We start from the raw sequence: 18,144 nt of genomic DNA, 5'->3' as shown, positions 1-18,144 counted from the left end.
TTGAAGCATTCAACAGCACTGGGGCTGCTGGAAAATCCTGAATGAAGGAGCTGAGACCTGGATTTGGCTGAGCACACCCGGCTGTGTTTTATGGGACAAACCCACAGCAGCAGAACTGGCTGGAGGAAACCCCAAAACCAAGTGATTCCTGTTATCACTGATACTTCATTTTTCTCTGCATTTACCACCTTTTGTTCATTTCTCCCGTTGCTGTTTTTCACTCTGCTTTAGATGCTGCAAAATCGAGGCTCACAGGGAATCTGTGCCTTGGGAGTCCCAGCCCTGTGCTCAGCCTTGCACCCCCCTCCTCTCCCTGCCTGAAGTCCCTATTTATGGCACTCTGTTTACCACTAGAAACCTTAAAAGTGCTAAATGCTTCCAGGGTTTCAGCTCGGATTTGATCCCTAGGCAACCTGTGGTGTAGAGTTAAATAAGGCTGGTTTATGTATGCTGCACCCTAAATCTAAAGGTCAAGGGTTTGGTGGCCATAAATATTCAAACCTCACAGGCTGGGTCTTTTCAACCTCCTTTTAAATATTTATGATGGTGCTTCCATGGATGCAGGAGAATGTTATAATAGTATTAAGAGGAAAAAAAAACACTTCTCCATCTAAAAGCTCAGCATGAGCCATTTTCATATATTATGCATCACTAAGTGCTGTTTATGGCCATTTTTGGCACTGGATCCCGGCAGAGTTTGTGAATCTGGAGCTGTGCAGGGCTCGGGGGTGTTGGCATCATCCTGGGCATGGGCTCTGCTGGGGTGGGCACAGCTGAGCTCCTGCAGGGTCCTTCTTGTCCTGCCACAGACCCACTCGTGGTGTTGGCCCACAAAAATATTCCCTAAACTTCGCCTTAAGCTCTGGAGATCCGTGGAGTGAAGATGCCACCGTGGCTGGTCCCTTAAAAAAGGGCCAAGCTCCAGTTTGTGCCAGCTGGAGGGTGGGTGATGCTTTTTCTTTTGAGATGTTTGGCTGTGAAGCACCAGGGGAGTGCAAAGCCCCAGCATCAGCATCAGCTGCAGGAATTCTGCTCCCGGTGCTCCCAGCATTTGTTGCAGACACAGCTGTGCCCTGCTGGCTCCTGGCAGAGCTCTGCTGATTCCCTGGAAATCAGCTGCAAACGGGAGCGGGTGCAATCAGCAGCGGGGGTTAAATAACAAATCCCAGGATCTAGGTTTGCCTGGGAGCAGCATCCTCACTGCTGGAAGGGGAACTGGTGTCTGTGGAATGAACTGGGAAGCAGAGGATGAGCCAGCAGGGAGGTCAGCAAAGCTGAAATCCCTTCTAGACTTTAATCAGCTCCTAACTAAAACTGAGCTGGGCTTTTGGCCTTGGGTTGAGCAGAATTCAGCCTGACTGATGCATCTTGGGTGCTTCCTACCCTTATCTCGTTCATTTCCACGGGTGGTTTAGGGGAAAGTGCTGGGTCAGCTCAGTTTCCCCGGACTCACGAACCTCTTCTGTAAACTTAATCTCCCACATGAAGTCATTCTGGGAGAGAAGCAAACTGGATTTTCCCCTATTCCATTGAAACAGGCCCTGGAGCACTGAAAAAAACCAGGAGAATGATGGCCAAGCAAATGGACCCAAGGCATCCACGGGCATGCATCCAGAGTGGGATGTCACAGGCTTCATTTCCTCAGGAAATCAGGTTTCAAATTAAAGCTAATCAGAGTTAGAAAACACTGCAGTTCCCCCGGCCCAAACGATGCTATAATGCACTCAGTACATCACAGCCTCAACAGCAAAGCAGCATCTGCTCCATAAAATGAAATGTGTGTGTCACCATATGCAGGCAGCATAATGTGGGCTCAAATTAAATAAAAACATTTGAGGGTATATGCAATCTGGGCCCTGGGAAAGGATGAGGTTTACTCCAAAGTTCTCGGCAGTTGGCTGAAAAGCTGATCCCAAACCAGGGTGAACTTGGGGTTTTAGCAACAGAAGCTGCTCTCTGCACTTTTCTCCCTTTGAGCTTTGAACTTCTGGAAATTTGGGAATTATTGGTCATATTTTTAATTTTTTAATTTTCTTTTCTTTGTAATCTGTGGCTTTTTGCACCTTTCCACTGCTCAGGAAACCTCTGAGAAGGCAGAACCTCGAGTGGCACCAAATCCTGCTCTCCACCCAAGAGCTGCCCTCCAGAAATACCATGGAAACTCAGAGAGCACAGCGAGCACTCAGCCTCTCATCTGTGCACCACAAATAAAGAGGTAAACTCTGCTAAATCACTCAAGCCTCACCTTTCCCACTGAAATCTCTCCCAAGCAAGGGGTTCCCCTTTAATGCTGTCTTAGAAGAGATCACCCTGGGTGACTCGAGCTCTCTGAGGCTCTGCTGTCAGTTCTGATCCTCCTTGACCCCATTTGTAGATACAAAAATGTGTGGATTCCCTCCAGGTGCCAAAAAAATCTGGGAATTCGCTGGTGGTGCTGCTTGAGCAGCAGAGTTTGTTATGGTGATGATGATCCTTGTGTGCGTTCAGGGCTGCTGGGAGGCTGCAAACCCTTTAAAAGCCGCTAGTGTGGAATTCATTTGCTTTCCAAGGTGCAAAAACAACTTTAAAGTGCCAGGCAGGGAGGGGATGTTTGCAGAGGAACTGCCTCAGACCGCTCAGGTCTGCCTGATGTGGGGTTTCATCTCCTTTGCTTAGGTCCTTGAATTATTTGGATAATGAAAAGCCCAGGAAAAGCAGCATTCTGCTCTTCAGAAGCAGCAAAAACAAAATTTCCAGCTGTGAGGCTCGGACTGAAGCACTTGATGAGGAGAGAAAAGCACAAGAGTAGCAGAGAGCAAAGGAAAGCACAGCGGTGCTAATGGAACTGGCTGTGAAACCATCTGGAAAGCCGGGATACACCTGGGAAGGGCTGGGAAGTCACTGGGACAAAAGGAAGGATCTGTTTGCATCGGGAAAAGGGGGAATTCCAGGTGAATGACAGGGAGAGGAGTGTGACAGATCTGTCCCTGCCCGGGGCAGGGGTGCTGAGAGCAGGGGGCTGCTGAGGCTTCCTGTGGCAAAGGGAAAGGATTCAGCAGCTCCCAGAAATCAGAGCCTGGATGTCACCAAGGCTGGATGTCACCAAGGCTGGATGTCACCAAGGCTGCCTCCCACATCCCCCCATCCTCCCCACCAGCCATGCTCTGATTCAGTGCAGCAAACAGAGACAACTCCTCAAAAAAAACCAGCCTGGATGAGGTTTGGTTTTTCTCTCGCCTTTGGTTCTGCCTTTTCCAGTTCCCTTCCTGCCCTTTGCCTCCTGCTCCTCCCCGTTTCCTGTGTTATTCCTTTTGCCATTCCTTGTGCACACTCCTGCATCCTGACCTGTTCTCCCTCGCTCTCCCTGAAGCTTTGGTGGATAAATTGAAGTCTGGCAGTGTCTGCTCCTCAGCCCACTCCTGAGCAGGGAGGTGAAGAGCTGCACAGAATGAGAGATGTTGGCTTTAAAAATAAACCCCCATGCCATGATTTCAGACCTTGCTTTTCATTCCCATCCCCACTGCCCTTTGGGGGCAGTTTGAATCCCCAGTGCTGAGGGACCAAGTGAAAATGCATGGAAGTGGCTTTGTCTAACCCCAAACCAAGACATCGGGTCCAAGAGAAGGTGATAAATCCATGGAATTTACCTGAAATCAGCTGAAATTGCTGAGTTCCAGGGTATGGGTGGATCCTGAGCTTTACCTCAGGTCCTTCCCTCCTAACAACTCTCTTCAGGACCTGGAGGTGTTGTCACCTTCCTGCCTTGGCTAATCCATGACTTTTCCATGCCATCCTCATGCTCTGTGCATGTCCAGAGGCTCTCCTGTGGTGGTGAAGGTGAGGAGGGACAACCCCAGGCACCAGAGGCTCTGGCAGGAGGATCCTGTGGGTGAAAACAGCCCCCAGGAGCAGAGAGAGAGCTCAGCACAGGGAGCTCTGCCAGGAGCCGTGGCCTGTGCCCATCCCTGAGCCCCCCTGCATGGAATGGGCTGTTGGGGGGATCACACAGCTCTGAATTCCTCTGGGATGCATTTCCCAGTCCCCCAGGGTCAGATTGAGCCAAACCATCCCCATGTGTGGAATGAGAGCTCCCAGAGGGCTCCTTGCAGCGAGTCCTCCTGTCACATACCCTGAGGCCCCATGACATTGATGCTCCTGCCTGGCAGCCCTGACACGTTTCTGACAAAGGGATCGATGCTTTGGGTCTGTTTGGAAAATCAATTCAACACTGGGCAGCCCTTGAAGGAGCTCCATCAGAATTATCAGGAGAGCCAGCAGACCCGGGAGGGGACAAAATCCATCTGGGCTCACTGATTGTGCAGGAGTGATGGGCAGGGGAGGGCTCTGCAGGTTCCCAGCACAGAGGAAGGGGCTGCCTGCTGTCCCCTGCCATCTCCCGATGTCCCCTGCTGTCCCCTGCCATCCCCTGATGTCCCCTGCTGTCCCATTCTGTGTCCTGGCAGCTGCTCCAGAGGACAGCAGGATCTGGAGAGCAAAGCTCCTCATCCTATCCATCAAGAAAAGAAAGCAGCTGTGCTTTTCTCTCCTCTCCTCCATCACCCAGCAAGAGTTTCATGGCAGGAACCTCTCCCTTCATTTCTGGAGGAGCAGGGATGCAGCTCCTGGCTCTGGTTTAACTGGTGCAGAGGGCACTGTGCCTTCAGCTGAGTTATTTCACAGCCTGATTTTCCTCCCCATGAGGGAAAGAAAAAAAACCCAGGCCCTATTTCTACTCCAAACTGTGGACTCTCGCTTTGCCTTTTTCTTTTTCTTTTTTTTTTTTTTAAAGGAGATAAAAGAGCCTTCATGTACAGAAAGCTTCCCCCAGGCAGCCTCCTCCTAGCCCTCCCTTTTCCCGGGGAAAAAGCCAGAGCCTCTTTAGTCGCACTCCATGGGCAGAGGTTCTCCAGACCTTGAACTCCTTCCAAATTTCGAGGAGGTACTTTTCAAAGTCTGGGGAAGACACTGTGGGAATCAAAAGATCTGAGCTGTGCTCCCACTGGGCAATTTTTTTTTTTCCATTTATTTCTCTTGGTTTCTCTGATTTCTGTCCGGGGAGCGGAGCTCCCTGGGGCAGGGCTCTTCCCTGGAGGAAGGACCAGGCAGGGCCTCACCCTCTGGAGCTCCAGTTCGATCATGAGGCTGTTGATACAAATTCAGAAATACTTCAAAAGAGGAATAAATTAAACAAATTGCAGGGCTGATGCTTCTGCCCGAGTGCAAGCCATGAAGGTCAATAAAACTGGATGTGTACAAAACCAAAGGAGGGGGGGAAAAAAGGGATTCCCCTTTGGGAATATGCAGTTAGTGCCTTGGAAAAAGTTCATTTCAGAGCCTTGTCTGTGGAAAATAAGGTGGGGTTTCTTCTCTGAAGTCTAAACACCCAAATTGAAAGCACCCTCCATGGGCACAACAATTTCAGGTGAAGTTGAGCTCGTTTGTTGAACATTTTTGTGTGAAGGGAGCTCTCATTGCTGCCTTCTGCCTCTCCCCGATCTATTTTCAGCCCTGGGAGCTCCAGCTGCACCTGGAGCCTCTGGAGCTGCATCAGCCCCGTGCTGCCTCTGCCTCGTGGGTTAATGAGAAGCTGCTCAGGTGGGTTTTGAAGGCACTTTAAACAGAGAAATCCCCACAGAGGCACGTGGAACTCGCTACTCCTCCTCCTTCCTCTGAATTTTGGGAATTTTTTTTGCCCTCCTGTGCTCCCTGCCTGTGGTAATCAAACACCTCCCGAGGTGCCAGGGGAGGAGGTGTTCAAACCCTGTCGCTCCACTGATGCTTTTGGCCTCGTTGTGCTGCTCTTCATAAAGTCAAGAGGAGTTTAATGCTTTTTTTAAAAGCCCTCAGCTTTTATGGGCTCTAGAGGATCAACCTTAAAGGCAGGTGCTGAGGGGAGTGTCTCAGGGGGGATCTCTGTGGGATAGTCAGACATTCCAGCTCCCCCACAGCTGCTCCCTGGGCTGCCTGTTCCAAGCTCACTGTAAAGGGATGGGATGATTTCCCATCTGGAGCTGCTAGGACACTCCTAGGAGGGCTGGGACAACTTTCCCTTGGATATTTGCTGATGGGAACATGCAGAAAGCTTTTTCCAGTTTGTTTTCAGCCATTTGTCCCCACAGAGGCTCAGTCACAATGCTGTAAATTTCCTGGTCCCTGCTGAATTCTGTGATTCCAGGATTAGGAAAGGGCCCCATGTCAGCTCATCCCTACAGAGATCCCATGTCCTGCTCCAGTCCCAAGGGCTCCAGGTGAAGAAACCCTGGAGTAATCAACGGGGGAAATCCTCTTGTGGGGCCTCTGCTGATTGTGGGCAAGGAATTTCTGTTGTGTTATTAAATAATCACTGAGAGACGATCTCTGGAGCAGGGGGGTGATGCTTTTCACCTGCAGCACTGCACACAAGAAGATTTCATAACATTTATGAGCTCCTGGAAGAAACTGGGGTTTGGAAAGCACTCAGGGGGGTGTGAGAGAGAGAGAAATGAGGGGGAAGCAGCCCCTTGGGGAGGGGAAGAACCCAGTGTGGGGTGGGCACTGCCTGCAGCCCCTGGGGCACCCACCTGCAGGTGAGGATGCTCTGTGACAAAGGATCCTCACATCCTCCCGCTGCCTGAAATTCCTCTGGAGCTGAGCCTGGCAGAGGATGGAGCTCGGAGCCTTCCCGGGGGGTTGGTTTGGGAGTTTGGGGTTGGTGTTTTGGGGGGGATCAGATCCCTGGGCACCTTCCCGTTGCTCCGAGGGATCCCCGGAGATCGGGGGAGGGCGGGGAGGGGGTTAAAGAGGGAACTAAAAACGCGGCTAAAGATGGAATTAAGGAGGGGGTTAAGGATGGGGTTAAGGATGGGTTTAACCCCCTGCTCCCCGCGGGGTCCCCGCAGCCCCACCGGTGCTCCCGCGGCTGCTTTTCCCCCTCTCCCTTTGCCGTGTTTAGTTAAATTTCCCCCGCCTTACTTGATGTCACATCCTGTTCCACAGCCATCCCCTGCTAGTAGCCAGCCCTACCAATTCCTTTCTTTTTTCCTTTTTTTTTTTTTTTTTTTTTTTTTTTAAATCCCTGTCCTCTCCCCATCACCCCCCTTTTCCAGGCAAACTTTTGGCAATAGCAGAGATAATCATTGCGTGCTCCGCTGAATTTCTCTTCGCAAATGTCTTTGGAGCAGGGGAGCCATTAAAAAAAAAAAAATTAAATAAATTACCAGACAGTCAGCACCGAGAGCAGAGGAGAGAAACTGGGATCCCAATAAATATGCAAAGTGAAGGCTCTGCTGAGCAGATTTCTGGCATCGCTTCCCGAGGGTGCTGAGAGCCACCCGCAAAATCAGGCTGATTTTTTGGGTTTTAGGGCTTTTTTTTTTTTTTTAATCGCGTTTTGTTGTCTATATTTTTTTTTAATTTTTTTAAAATTAAAATCTTAATAAGAATAAAGGAGTGAGGAGGCAGCGAGGCTCGGGGACGGCGCAGGGGAGGCTCGCCCGGAGGTGATCTGTATGCGAGGTGCCTAGAACGGGGTGCGAGAGATGCAACCGGCAAGCAAGCTGCTGACCCTCTGCTTCCTCATCCTGATGGGCACAGAACTCACCCAAGTAGGTCCATCTCTTCCTTTCCCCACTCCCCCTCCTCCTCTCCCTTTCTCCCCAACGCCATTTTCTGCTAAACCTCCAGAGCACGGAAGAAAGCTGCCGGGAGATGCTGCACCTGCCGTGCCGCCCCTTCCCCCGGCCATCACCTGTGCCCAGCCCGCCGCGCTCGGGGACCCTCGGCGCCGGGGTGGGGGCACAGGGCGGGGGGGGGGGCTCGGGCTGTGGGACCCCCGGGATGGGCAGAGAAGGGGCTGCCCCATGGTGGGGTGGCGGGGACGCCTTCCCCCGGCCCCACTTGCGGGAACGTGGCGGGGCCGGAGGGGCTGCGGGACCCCCGCGCCGGGCTCGGGCTCGGCCAAGTTGGGAGCTGCTGTCCCGGGTGGCCACGGGGACGAGGTGGCGGTGCTGGGTGGCTGTCCCTGCTCGTCACCCCCACCCCTCACCCCGCCGGCTCCTCGTGTGGGGGTAGCTGTGCTGGTTTTAGGTGACATTTAAATGTCCCTTGATGTTTCCATCTGTGACAGCTTTGTGGGAGACGGGAGCAGCTTATTAGTCCCCCTCTCCCCGCTCCTCCTGCTTTTTTTTTTTTTTTTTTTTTTGCCTGGATTTTCGTGCTTTTCTTCCCTGTCCCGGCCCCTGGACTGAGTGAGGCGTGGGGTTGTGGGGGGAGGAAAGGAGGCACCCAAAAGCCATCCCTTGCAAGTGGAATTAAAACTCCATTTGACTTCTTGAGGCTGACTGGGGAGAGGCAGGCAGGGTGATTGTCTTTTGGGGTTGTGGTTTTTTTCACCAGTCGCTGAGGAAAGGAAGAAAAAAGTAATTGCAAGAGGATGCTCTAGATTGTGGGGTTAATCGTGGTGCTGCCTGGAAGCGAAGAAAAAAAAAGAAAGAAAGAAAGAAAAAGCAGCTATAAATAGGAGGGGAATGGAGGCTTCTTAATGTAGGAGCAATTAGCAGCTGGGCTCTCATCCTGGATGCTTTATGGAGATTATTTTTCCCTTTCTCCCAGTGACAAAGCTCTCCCTGTCCCTGCCCTACTGCTGAAGTTTGAGCCGCCGAAGCCTTTTGGCTTCGCACCCTCCGAGGATTTCTGCTGCCCCCAGCAAGGAGAGCACAGAGCTGCCTTAATTGCACGGAGCCCTCCGGAGAAAGGCTGAGCAGCCCGGAATGTGGGGCGGGCAAGTGGGGGGGAAGCCGAGAAAGCCAGGGGCTGTGTGGATGAGGAGGGTGGGGAGGAAGCAGAGCTCTGAGGGAGAAGCCCATTGTGTGTGAGGAAGCCGGGGCCGTGCGCATGCGCCGCGCTGGACAAAGAGCCAGGACCACCAGCACAGCGGCTCCTGGCCATCAGGGCATGGCCAGTGGTGGCCACAGAGCCAAGGGGGTGACAAGGCTGTCACTTGCCTCGCTGCCCCTCCAGCTTCCCCAGGGCTCACCCGCACGGCCTGGGCAGCCGGGTGGTGTCACCCCCTTATCGGCCTTGTCAGCGTGGCTGTGCTCTTGGGGGGGTGTTTTTCCAAGGAAAATCCAAGGATGCCGCCCTGCCCGGCTGCTTTGTCCTTTCCCTGCTTCCTCTGTGACTGCAGCACCGCAACTTTGGCAGCAACTTTCAGCCGGGGTGGGCACGGGGAACCCAACCCAACCCAGCCCAGCCCGCCCTGGGCTGGGGCTGAGCGCTGCAGGTCCTGGGCAGAGCGCCCTGCCCTGATCGAGGCAGGAGGTTTGAGCCCCTGCTAAAGCCTGGCTTTGCTGAGCCGCCCTGCTGGGGCCGGGTTCAGCTCTGCAGTGCCCACCTGGGCAGGTGGCCGTGTCCTGCCAGGCCGTGCGGAGCTCCCCCGCCCCGCTGCCTGCTGGCTCGCCTGGCACTGCAGAGCCCTGCCGGAGTTTCAGCGGCTCCTTGCTGTGGCACAGCTGCCAGATGCAATCCCCAAAAACGCCTTTCAGCCCGGGCACCGCCCAGCTCTGTGTCCTCCGGGGTTAATTCCGTGCCAGGCTCAGTCTCCATCACGCGTGGGGTTCCCTCCCGTGCCCTACAGAGATCCCACAGCCGGGGAGGAAGGGTGGAGGGTCGGGGCAGAGAGGTTGCTGATGGAGGCAGCTTTCCCTGCTGATACAGAAAGTGCTGCTGTCCCCTCCTGTCCCTCCCTGCAGTGACAGTGACAGGCCAGCTCGCAAGGGAGAAGAAATGGCTCTTAAACGGGGCTGGAGGGGTGAGCACGGGCCTGTCCTTCCAGTGGGGTGCTGGGGAAGCTCTCCTGGAGGGAAGGGAGTTGTCTGCAAGGTGTGAGTGCTGCCATCGCCTCGGGTGGTCCCCCAGATGGGAGGAAGGATGCTGAGGGCTGCACCCCCACTTTGGTGGGGGCTGGGAGGCCTGGCTGAGGTGGGTGTGTGAAACGAGGGGGGAGCTGCCCCTAACCCCCCCAGTTCTTTGTCCTGTCCCTCAATCCCCTCCTGGGCAGGGCTGAGGGCATGCCAGGAGCTCAGAGTGAGACCTGCACGAGGCTCTGGGATTTCAGAGGTCTCCTGAGTTGCTTTGTGCCTTGCCTCACCTCTCCACGGGTCAGAATCAAATCCTGAAATGACCCATTTTGGCTGGGCAGAGGGGCTGGATTCGGGGTGCTGTCATGGGGCGCAGAGGTGCTTTGGGCACCCTGGGGTGCAGCCCCTGGCTCTGGCCATGCCCACAGCCATGGGGAGGGCCTTCCTGGGCAAAGTGTGGGGTTTCCTCTCCTCGTCCTCTTCTTGGGGACACCCAGGGCAGCTCTCCTGGTGTCCATGAAGAAGCAGAGCCAACTTCTGCTCTCCAAGGATCTGCCTGTGGTGTGCTGCCAGGAGGGCAGAGCTTGGGGCTACTGTGGATGATCAGCAGAGGGGGGCTGGGATGCCAGCAGCTGTCTGTCTGTCTGTCTGACCTGTCCTTCTGTCCTTTTGCTGGGATATTTCACTGAGAACCTCCTGACATTCCTCAAAGTTTCCTCCGGTGCTCCCACATCCCCCACCCCGGTAATTATGGGAGCCACACAGGAAGCAACACCTTCCTGGAGCAGGCAGGTATGAAACATTTAGGGCTTATGCAAGGGGGGGAAAAAATCCATAAAAATATTAATTATATTAATTTAGCCATTGATTTTCATAAAAGCACCTCAGGTCCCTCTCAGAGCTGTTTGCAGGGGAAGGGAGAGCTGTGCCAGGGCTCAGCAATGCCCAGCCCAGCTCCCTTCTGCCCATGAAGAACTTCCCAGTGCCCAGTTTGGTGCCCAGGCTCTCTGGTGTCAGTCTCTCAGGGAGACAAGTGGAAAAGGGGGTAGGATTAAGCTGCAAATCTGCAGCCTGGAACAGGAGGCAGCTGCCTCGTCTCATAAACCAATTTGTGTCTCGTCTCGCTAACTTCAGCTCAAACCAATAAAAACGAGAGGTAATTTCCAGCCCTGGGTTGTATTTATTGCTCGAGTTATCAGTCCTTGTAATCAGTATTAGCATCATACGTAATACAAAACTAATTACTATCAGAGGGAATTAAGCAGAGGAGGGCTGCACACGGCACTGGCAGCGGGGAAAGCTCCTTCTGGAGTTGGGAGGGAGAAGCGTTGTCTTGGCTCTGCTCTGGTGGAGCTACCAACAAAAGCGAACAAGGCAGGGACAGCCCAGGAGTGCCCAGCTGGGATTTGTGGCCTCTCAGGCTTTTTGGGATACCTGTGAGGATGGCCCAGTCAGGCAGGGGACCAGTCAGGCACCAGCAAATCCCAAACGGGGGGGAAGAGCAGCTGCAAGTCCTGATTTTCCTGCTTTTGTAGGCTGTAGCTGTTGGTTGTTCCTGCTCTCCTGGAGCTGAGCCCTGCTCCCAGTCTCCAGACTGACTTTAGTCAGAGTCTTGACCCTTTTTCTGTTCTCAAGGCCCCTTTTTCTCTGCTCAGGACCCTTTTTCTCTGCTCAGGACCCCTTTTTCTCTTCTCAGAACCCAAGTCCTGATTCCCAGCCCGCCCTTATGCTGGAAGGATAACAGTGGGACAATACCAGGATTCAGCCCTGGGCCAGGAGCAGAGCTGTGCTTGCTAGAAAGCGAGACCCAGAGCAATTCTTCCCTGGGAAGTCACTCTGTGACTGGAGGCGCGTGCCTGACCCAGGGAAATGTGCCAGAAAAATCCTCCTCCCCAATCACAGCATCCAAAACCAGGAACCTGGGAAAGCTGGGCTGGCTTTGATGGCTCTGCTCTGCCCCAGAGGCTCTGACAGGTCTTGGCACCTGCTGGGAGATCCTGGGCTTAAAGTCAACAGCAGCTTTTGCTAAACGCAGGTTTAGTGACGTGAAGCTGCGTGAAGGGGATGTTTCCTTCCAGAGTTCTTTGTCCCAAAGGAAAGGAGATGTTTTGGAGTGTTTTTCATGCAGGGGTAGGGAGTGTCCAGAGCTGGGAGTTCACTTTGCTGCCTGATCCCAAAATGTGGCTGCTCCTGGAGTCAGCCACAATTTTCACTTGGAGCTCTACCAGGAGTGATCCCCTTCATCGTAGTCACTCTCTGGCATCTTAAATTACCACTTTCTTTCCTTCCTTCACTTTTATTTTCTGTCCATTTCTACCCTCCAATGATGAGAGGAAAAGCCCCCTCTGCGATGTGACAGCGTCCAGTGAGGTTTGTGCGAGTGGTGGTGGCACAAGAGTGACAAAAGCCAGGCAGAAAAAACCCCAGGATGTTTGGAAGTGCGACCCAAAAATGAGGGAAACCCGATGCCATTTATGGCTGTGGCAGCTGAGACCTGCTGGGGTACAGGTGCCCCATGGCAGACACAGCAGAGGTTGTGCTGTGCCCCAGAGGGGAGGGGTACAAAGGGTTTGTTCCCTCAGGAGGGTGTGGCTGCCCAGCTGCCCCCCAGGACAGGCTGGAGGCATTTTGGATACCTCCTCCAAAAGGGAATGAGGGATGAAAGGGTTATTAAGAGATGAGAAACATCCTCCTTCTGCCCAGAGCAGAGTCCAGGCCTGTCCCCATATGGGCAGAAAGCAGAGGGCACAGAGAGCCCCCCAGGGCAGGGCCAGGGTTAGGGTTAGAGGTTTTTTTTCCCCCTTGCAGAAGCCCTAAATGTTCCATACCTGCCTGCTCCAGGAAGGTGTTGCTTCCTGTGTGGATCCTATAATTACCGGGGTGGGGGATGTGGGAGCACCACACTGCTCTTGAGGAAACTTTGAGGAATGCCAGGAGGTTCTCAGTGAAATATCCCAGCAAAAGGACAGCAGGACAGGTCAGACAGACAGACAGCAGTCGGCCAGGCTGGCATCTCTGTCTCCTCAGCATTGAGCCCCTGCCCAGCATCCCTCAGCACCCCGCAGCCCTCAGCAGCTCTGTGGTGCCAGAGGGCACAGCCCCTCAGCCTAGTTTTGGGGGTTTTTTTGGGTTCTCTCCACCCCACAGCTCGCCTGCCCCCTGCACACCCCTTGGGGTGCAGCAGCTCCTGGCACAGGGGCAGGCTGGCATCGATCAGGAATCCAGGAGGGATGGAAAGGGCCCGTGGAGGCAGAAAATTCTCCAAAGGGATGGTTCAGAGCCCCTCCAGCAGCTGCAGGAGGGAGGAAAATCTCAATCCAAGCATTTAATGAGGATCCCAGAAGTTCCACAGCCAGGTCCTCCCAGAGAGGACAGACCCCAGAGTGCCCAGCCCACCCCACAGGTGTCCAGGATGGAGAGGAGGAGCTGGAAAGAGCAGGAGGAGCTGGGCTGTACCACACACCACAGAGTGACCCTTACAGTGCCCGGCCAAACTCCCGAGTCCTGTGCTGCCAGGACAGGAGCTGCCAGCCCTGGGAAGGGCACTGCCCTCATGGGGCAGCCAGCTCAGCTGGCCTCATCCTCCTGGGGCGTCACCTGAGGTGTCCCCAAGGCTCCCCGAGCCAGCTGGGAGCACCAGCAAGGTTTGGGGTGCGTTTTAGAGCAGCTCCCTTCCTCCCACCGTGCAGGCAACAGGAATTCTCTGCTCGGGGTGCCTGGATACCGTCCCCAGCAGAACTTGGGAGCAACAGGAGCTTCGGCACCTCTTCTCTGAACCAGCCAGGAGAGGGAGACAGCGACCGCCGTGTCCCGCACGCTGCCAGCCGGGGATTGTCCCCGCTCGCACACCTTGACCCTCGCAGGGCTGCTGTGGGCACAGAGCCGCGCTCTGCGTTATCCCTTCCCGGCAGCGGAATTTTCCACCAGGCAGCTGTTTTGGAAAACCCTGTTCCCCGCTTTTATCTCCCGTCGCTGCTCTTTCTCTGCTCGGAATATATGAATGCCAAAAGGATCTTTTGTTCCTCGAGCAGTTCTTTTCTTTCCCTGCTGTTTGCTCTCTGCTGGCAGCAGGAGAGGGGTGGAGGGGGCAGTCCTGGAGCCCCTCTTTTTTTGGGGGCACTCGTGGGAGGGGACGCAGAGCCAGTGCACAGGGACAACAAAAACAGTGACAGCAGAAGGGTTTTCTCGTGCAAAAACCCCGAAGTGCCCAGGAGAAAGGTGAGCTCCACCAGCTCAGCAGGAGTGGGGCTGGAGGGAATCCTGCAGCTGTGGTGATGGGAAGTTGCTTTTTAAGGATCGATATCCAGCTGTGCTCTGCAAAGCCCCATCAGGTCAAACAGGGTCACCTGAGTTTCTTCCTTCTTGGTTTCGTCCTTGTTTCTGCTGTTGTGCTTCAGCATGAGGAGAGGCAGGTCTCCCACATCAAATTCATTGGATTTTTGGTCAGTTTATTAATTTTTTTGCCATGCTGGGCTTTTAAAACCAGGCAGATGATTGGGGTGAGGCAGAGTCTCTGTGCTTGCACTTCACCTGTGTCAGGCACTGAGTGACAAAGGTCATTGTCATGCTTGATGCACCTCATCACACACCAGCAACCACCAATTCCTCCCTCTGCACAGCCCTTCATCCCTGAAAAAGGGAAACAGCAGCGTTCCTGGGAGCCTTTTTCCATCTCGGAGCAGCTGGAGTTGGCTCAGCTTCCATGGTCATGCCTTGGGGAAGGGTGGTGGCTCTCTGCCCCATGGGCTCAGGACCATCCTGCTCCTGGCAGGTTACTGATCCACTAAGAACTTCCTGAAAAGGTCTGGAAGAACATTTTGATGTCCCTTCCTTAACTCCCTTAATCTTGGCAGCAACAACAAAAAAATTCCCCCCAAAGTGCTGCTTTTGATTCTTTCATAAACACTGAAAGCAGGAGAAAGAAAGAAAGAAAATCCCCTGGATTTCTCTCTCCCCCCATTATTACAGGTACAGCTCCTCTTTCAACTGACATGAAGGGCTTTTCTCCAGGGAAGCAGAGCAGCTCTGCCTCCCTCCACCTGCACGATCCATGGGAAAAGATTCCCAGTAATGGGCCCCCTCCTTAGCAGGGCCTTGTGGCTGCTGCTCCTCTCTCGGTGCTTTTCTGCCTGTTTGGGAGAGCTTTAATCATGGCAAAGCATTTGAAGGGAGTGTGAATGAAATCACCTGCATGCACTGCTGGGAAATGAGGTTTCAGCCCAGGTGGGATCCAGGGCGAGGCACAGGAGTGATTCTTTCTCCCACTGAATCCAGAACAGGGCACAGGAGTGCCTTTATTTAATATAATTTAATATAATGCCTTTATTTAATAGAATTTAAATATTAAAGTGTCCATAGGACTAATTCCTTTGCATGTGTCTGGAGCAGACAAATACGAGGGATAAACTTCACTGACAAACTCTGTTCCTGAATGAACTCTGGGATGATTTAAGTGCAGCACTCGAGCGTTTGATATGATGGGAGATCAGAGAAGCAATCAGGGCCTGGGCTGCCACAGTGCTGAGCACAGCAGAAGCACCTGGGAGAGCAGCACAGGCTGAGCTGGAGCCAAGCTGGGATTCCTTCTAAAAGGTGCAATCCATCCAAGGGTTTTTTTGCCTAAGGAACTTGTTGCTGCACCCCTTGAAGCAGCTGCTGGGTGCTGACCCCACAGGTACCACACTGCACACCCAGCAGCAGTTTTGCTGTGCGATGCTGATGGTTGGGCTGCGAGAAGCTGATTCCATGGGGTGGAGGCAGTTTGTGTATTCCCAACGCAGGACTGTGGGATTCGAAGGGCAGGAGGGTTTCCTTCGGGATTCCAGCAGCTTGCTGGCTCACCTGGATTGGAGCTGGGCAGGGTGAAAGGTAACAGGGATGGAGGGTGCTGGAAAGCGAGGGAAGGGATGGGATTTCAGCTGCTGCAGCCTGACACAAACCGGCTGCCAGTGCCCTGCTGTGCCATGGGCTTGTCACAGAGACAGGATCCGAGCTGGCATCAGCGCTCCTGCTCGAACTCATCTCGTGTTCTCCACCTGGTGGAATTGCTCAATGTGCTTTATTTCAGTGTGTTCCAGGAGCTCCCAGCTCTTCCTGCAGGAACAGCTCCACTGGGCTGTCCTGGTCCTGCTCCCTCTGCCCAGCCTGGCTGTGCTGGGACGATCCCACACCAAGGGCCACATCCCCAGTGAGGGATGAGGTCCTGGTGAGGTGGGACAGGCCAGCTCAGCAGGGATTGCATTTCGGGGCTTCCTGCTTCCCTGCTGGGGTGTGCTCTTTACATCACCTGGGTGCTGAGGAAGTACCAGTGGGTCAGGGCTTCGGGGTGCCCCTCAGATGTACCCCAGCCAGCTCCTGGGGAGGGGCTGTGAAGACACAGACCTCCAGGAATCCTTGCCCTTGGAAAAGCAGCTCTGGATGTGTCAGGTTTGGGGCTGGGCTGATCAGACTCCAGTGGGAATGTGGTGGCTCCCGGGACCAGCCAGGCTGGGGGTGCTGGGGTCGTGGAACAGTTCAGGGTCTCCTGCACCCATGCCAAGGTTGGGGCTGTGCCAGCAAAGTGAGGGGTGTCACTTCTGTCCTCTGGAGAGAGACGGGATTCATTTCTGTGTTGCTTTGCCCAGGGAGTGTCAAGGTTCTCTCAGGGAAGGATGCACAGGAACTGTGGAGTTCTTGGTCAGAGATTTTGGTTCTGAAGTCACCAGGGCAGCTCTGGGACACCTGAGTGGTGACCAAGCCCAGGTGACATTCCAGGCTGGCCAGACAGGCTGTGTGCCCTTGGCATCCTTGGGTAGGGAATTCCTGTGCTGGGAATGAGGCGGGAGCAGGGACAGGGCAGGCAGGTTTGGTTTCTCCTTCGTGCTGAGGACGTGCTGTCGTGGCAGGAGGTGACAATCGGGGGCGTGGGGGATGCTCTGACAGCCCACGGGGCTGGGGACAACAGGGGACCCGCAGGGGTCCCCCAGCCCGCGGGCCTGTGCGGCCCTTGCGGGTGGCACCGCGGGGCACTGCTCCGGCTCCTCGTCCCCGCTGTGTCCCCGCTGTGCCCCCGCTGTGTCCCCGCTGTGCCCCCGCTGTGTCCCCGCGACCACCGAGGGACCCCGGCCCGCAGCGCCGCCCGCAGCCGCCAGGGGGAGCCACAGCGCCGCAGCGGGGGAGCCGCGCCCCCCCAACCCCTTCCACATCCCCCAACCCCTTCCACATCCCCCAACCCCTTCCACATCCCCCAACCCCTTCCACCTCCCCAAAACCCCTTCCACCTCCCCAAACCCCTTCCACATCCCCCAAACCCCTTCCACATCCCCCAACCCCTTCCACATCCCCAAAACCCCTTCCACCCCCCCAAACCCCTTCCACCTCCTCCCCAAACCCCTTCCACCTCCTCCCCAAACCCCTTCCACCTCCTCCCCAAACCCCTTCCACCTCCTCCCCAAACCCCTTCCACCCCCCCAAACCCCTTCCACCTCCTCCCCAAACCCCTTCCACCTCCTCCCCAAACCCCTTCCACCCCCCCAAACCCCTTCCACCTCCTCCCCAAACCCCTTCCACCCCCCCAAACCCCTTCCACCCCCCCAAACCCCTTCCACCTCCTCCCCAAACCCCTTCCACCTCCTCCCCAAACCCCTTCCACCTCCTCCCCAAACCCCTTCCACCCCCCCAAACCCCTTCCACCTCCTCCCCAAACCCCTTCCACCTCCTCCCCAAACCCCTTCCACCCCCCCAAACCCCTTCCACCTCCTCCCCAAACCCCTTCCACCCCCCCAAACCCCTTCCACCCCCCCAAACCCCTTCCACCTCCTCCCCAAACCCCTTCCACCTCCTCCTCAAACCCCTTCCACCTCCTCCCCAAAATCCTTTCCGCCTCCTCTCCAATTCTTTCCCTCTCTCCTCATTCCTTTCCCCCCACCCCATTTATCCATCTCTTCAAATCTTCTCTCTCCACAGTTTTTCCCTCTTTCCCAAATCTTTTCCCCTCTCCCCAGATCTCTCTCCCTTCCCCAGGCCCTTTTGCCTCTGCTCAGTCCCCAATTCTTTCTCCTCAAACATTTTCTCTCCAAACCTTTCCTTCCCAATTCTTTTCCCTCTCTGCAAACCTTCTCTCCCAATTCTTCTCCCCAAATCTTTTCTCCCTATATCTTTTTTTTTTCTCCTTCCCTCCACTCCCTGGTTCCCAAATCTTTTCTCCCCATAATTTTTCTTGTCTTCTTCCCTTCTCTCCCCTTTCCCCAGATCTCTTCTCCCCAAATTTTTTATCCCCAGATCTCTTATCTTCTCATCTTTTCTCCCCATATCTTTTCCTCCCTCCATCCTTCCACACCCCTTCCCCCAA

At 54.6% G+C, this 18,144-nt stretch overlaps 1 protein-coding gene across 1 annotated transcript in view; it reads left to right on the top strand.

Moving 5' to 3' along the window:
* Nucleotides 1–7,496: 7,496 nt before the first annotated feature.
* Nucleotides 7,497–18,144, top strand: part of OLFM1 (olfactomedin 1) — a gene marked incomplete at both ends in the record, with an annotated part of 30,974 nt that continues 20,326 nt past the window's right edge. The window contains one exon of the mRNA XM_082295429.1: nucleotides 7,497–7,562. Within this exon, the coding sequence (XP_082151555.1) occupies nucleotides 7,497–7,562 (66 nt within the window). The remainder of the gene's footprint in view (nucleotides 7,563–18,144) is intronic.

Source organism: Coloeus monedula, assembly GCF_965178545.1.
Source record: "Coloeus monedula genome assembly, chromosome: 21".
Classification (NCBI taxonomy): domain Eukaryota; kingdom Metazoa; phylum Chordata; class Aves; order Passeriformes; family Corvidae; genus Coloeus; species Coloeus monedula.
Note: the sequence above shows the minus strand (reverse complement) of the source record. Positions and strands in the feature narration are given on the sequence as shown.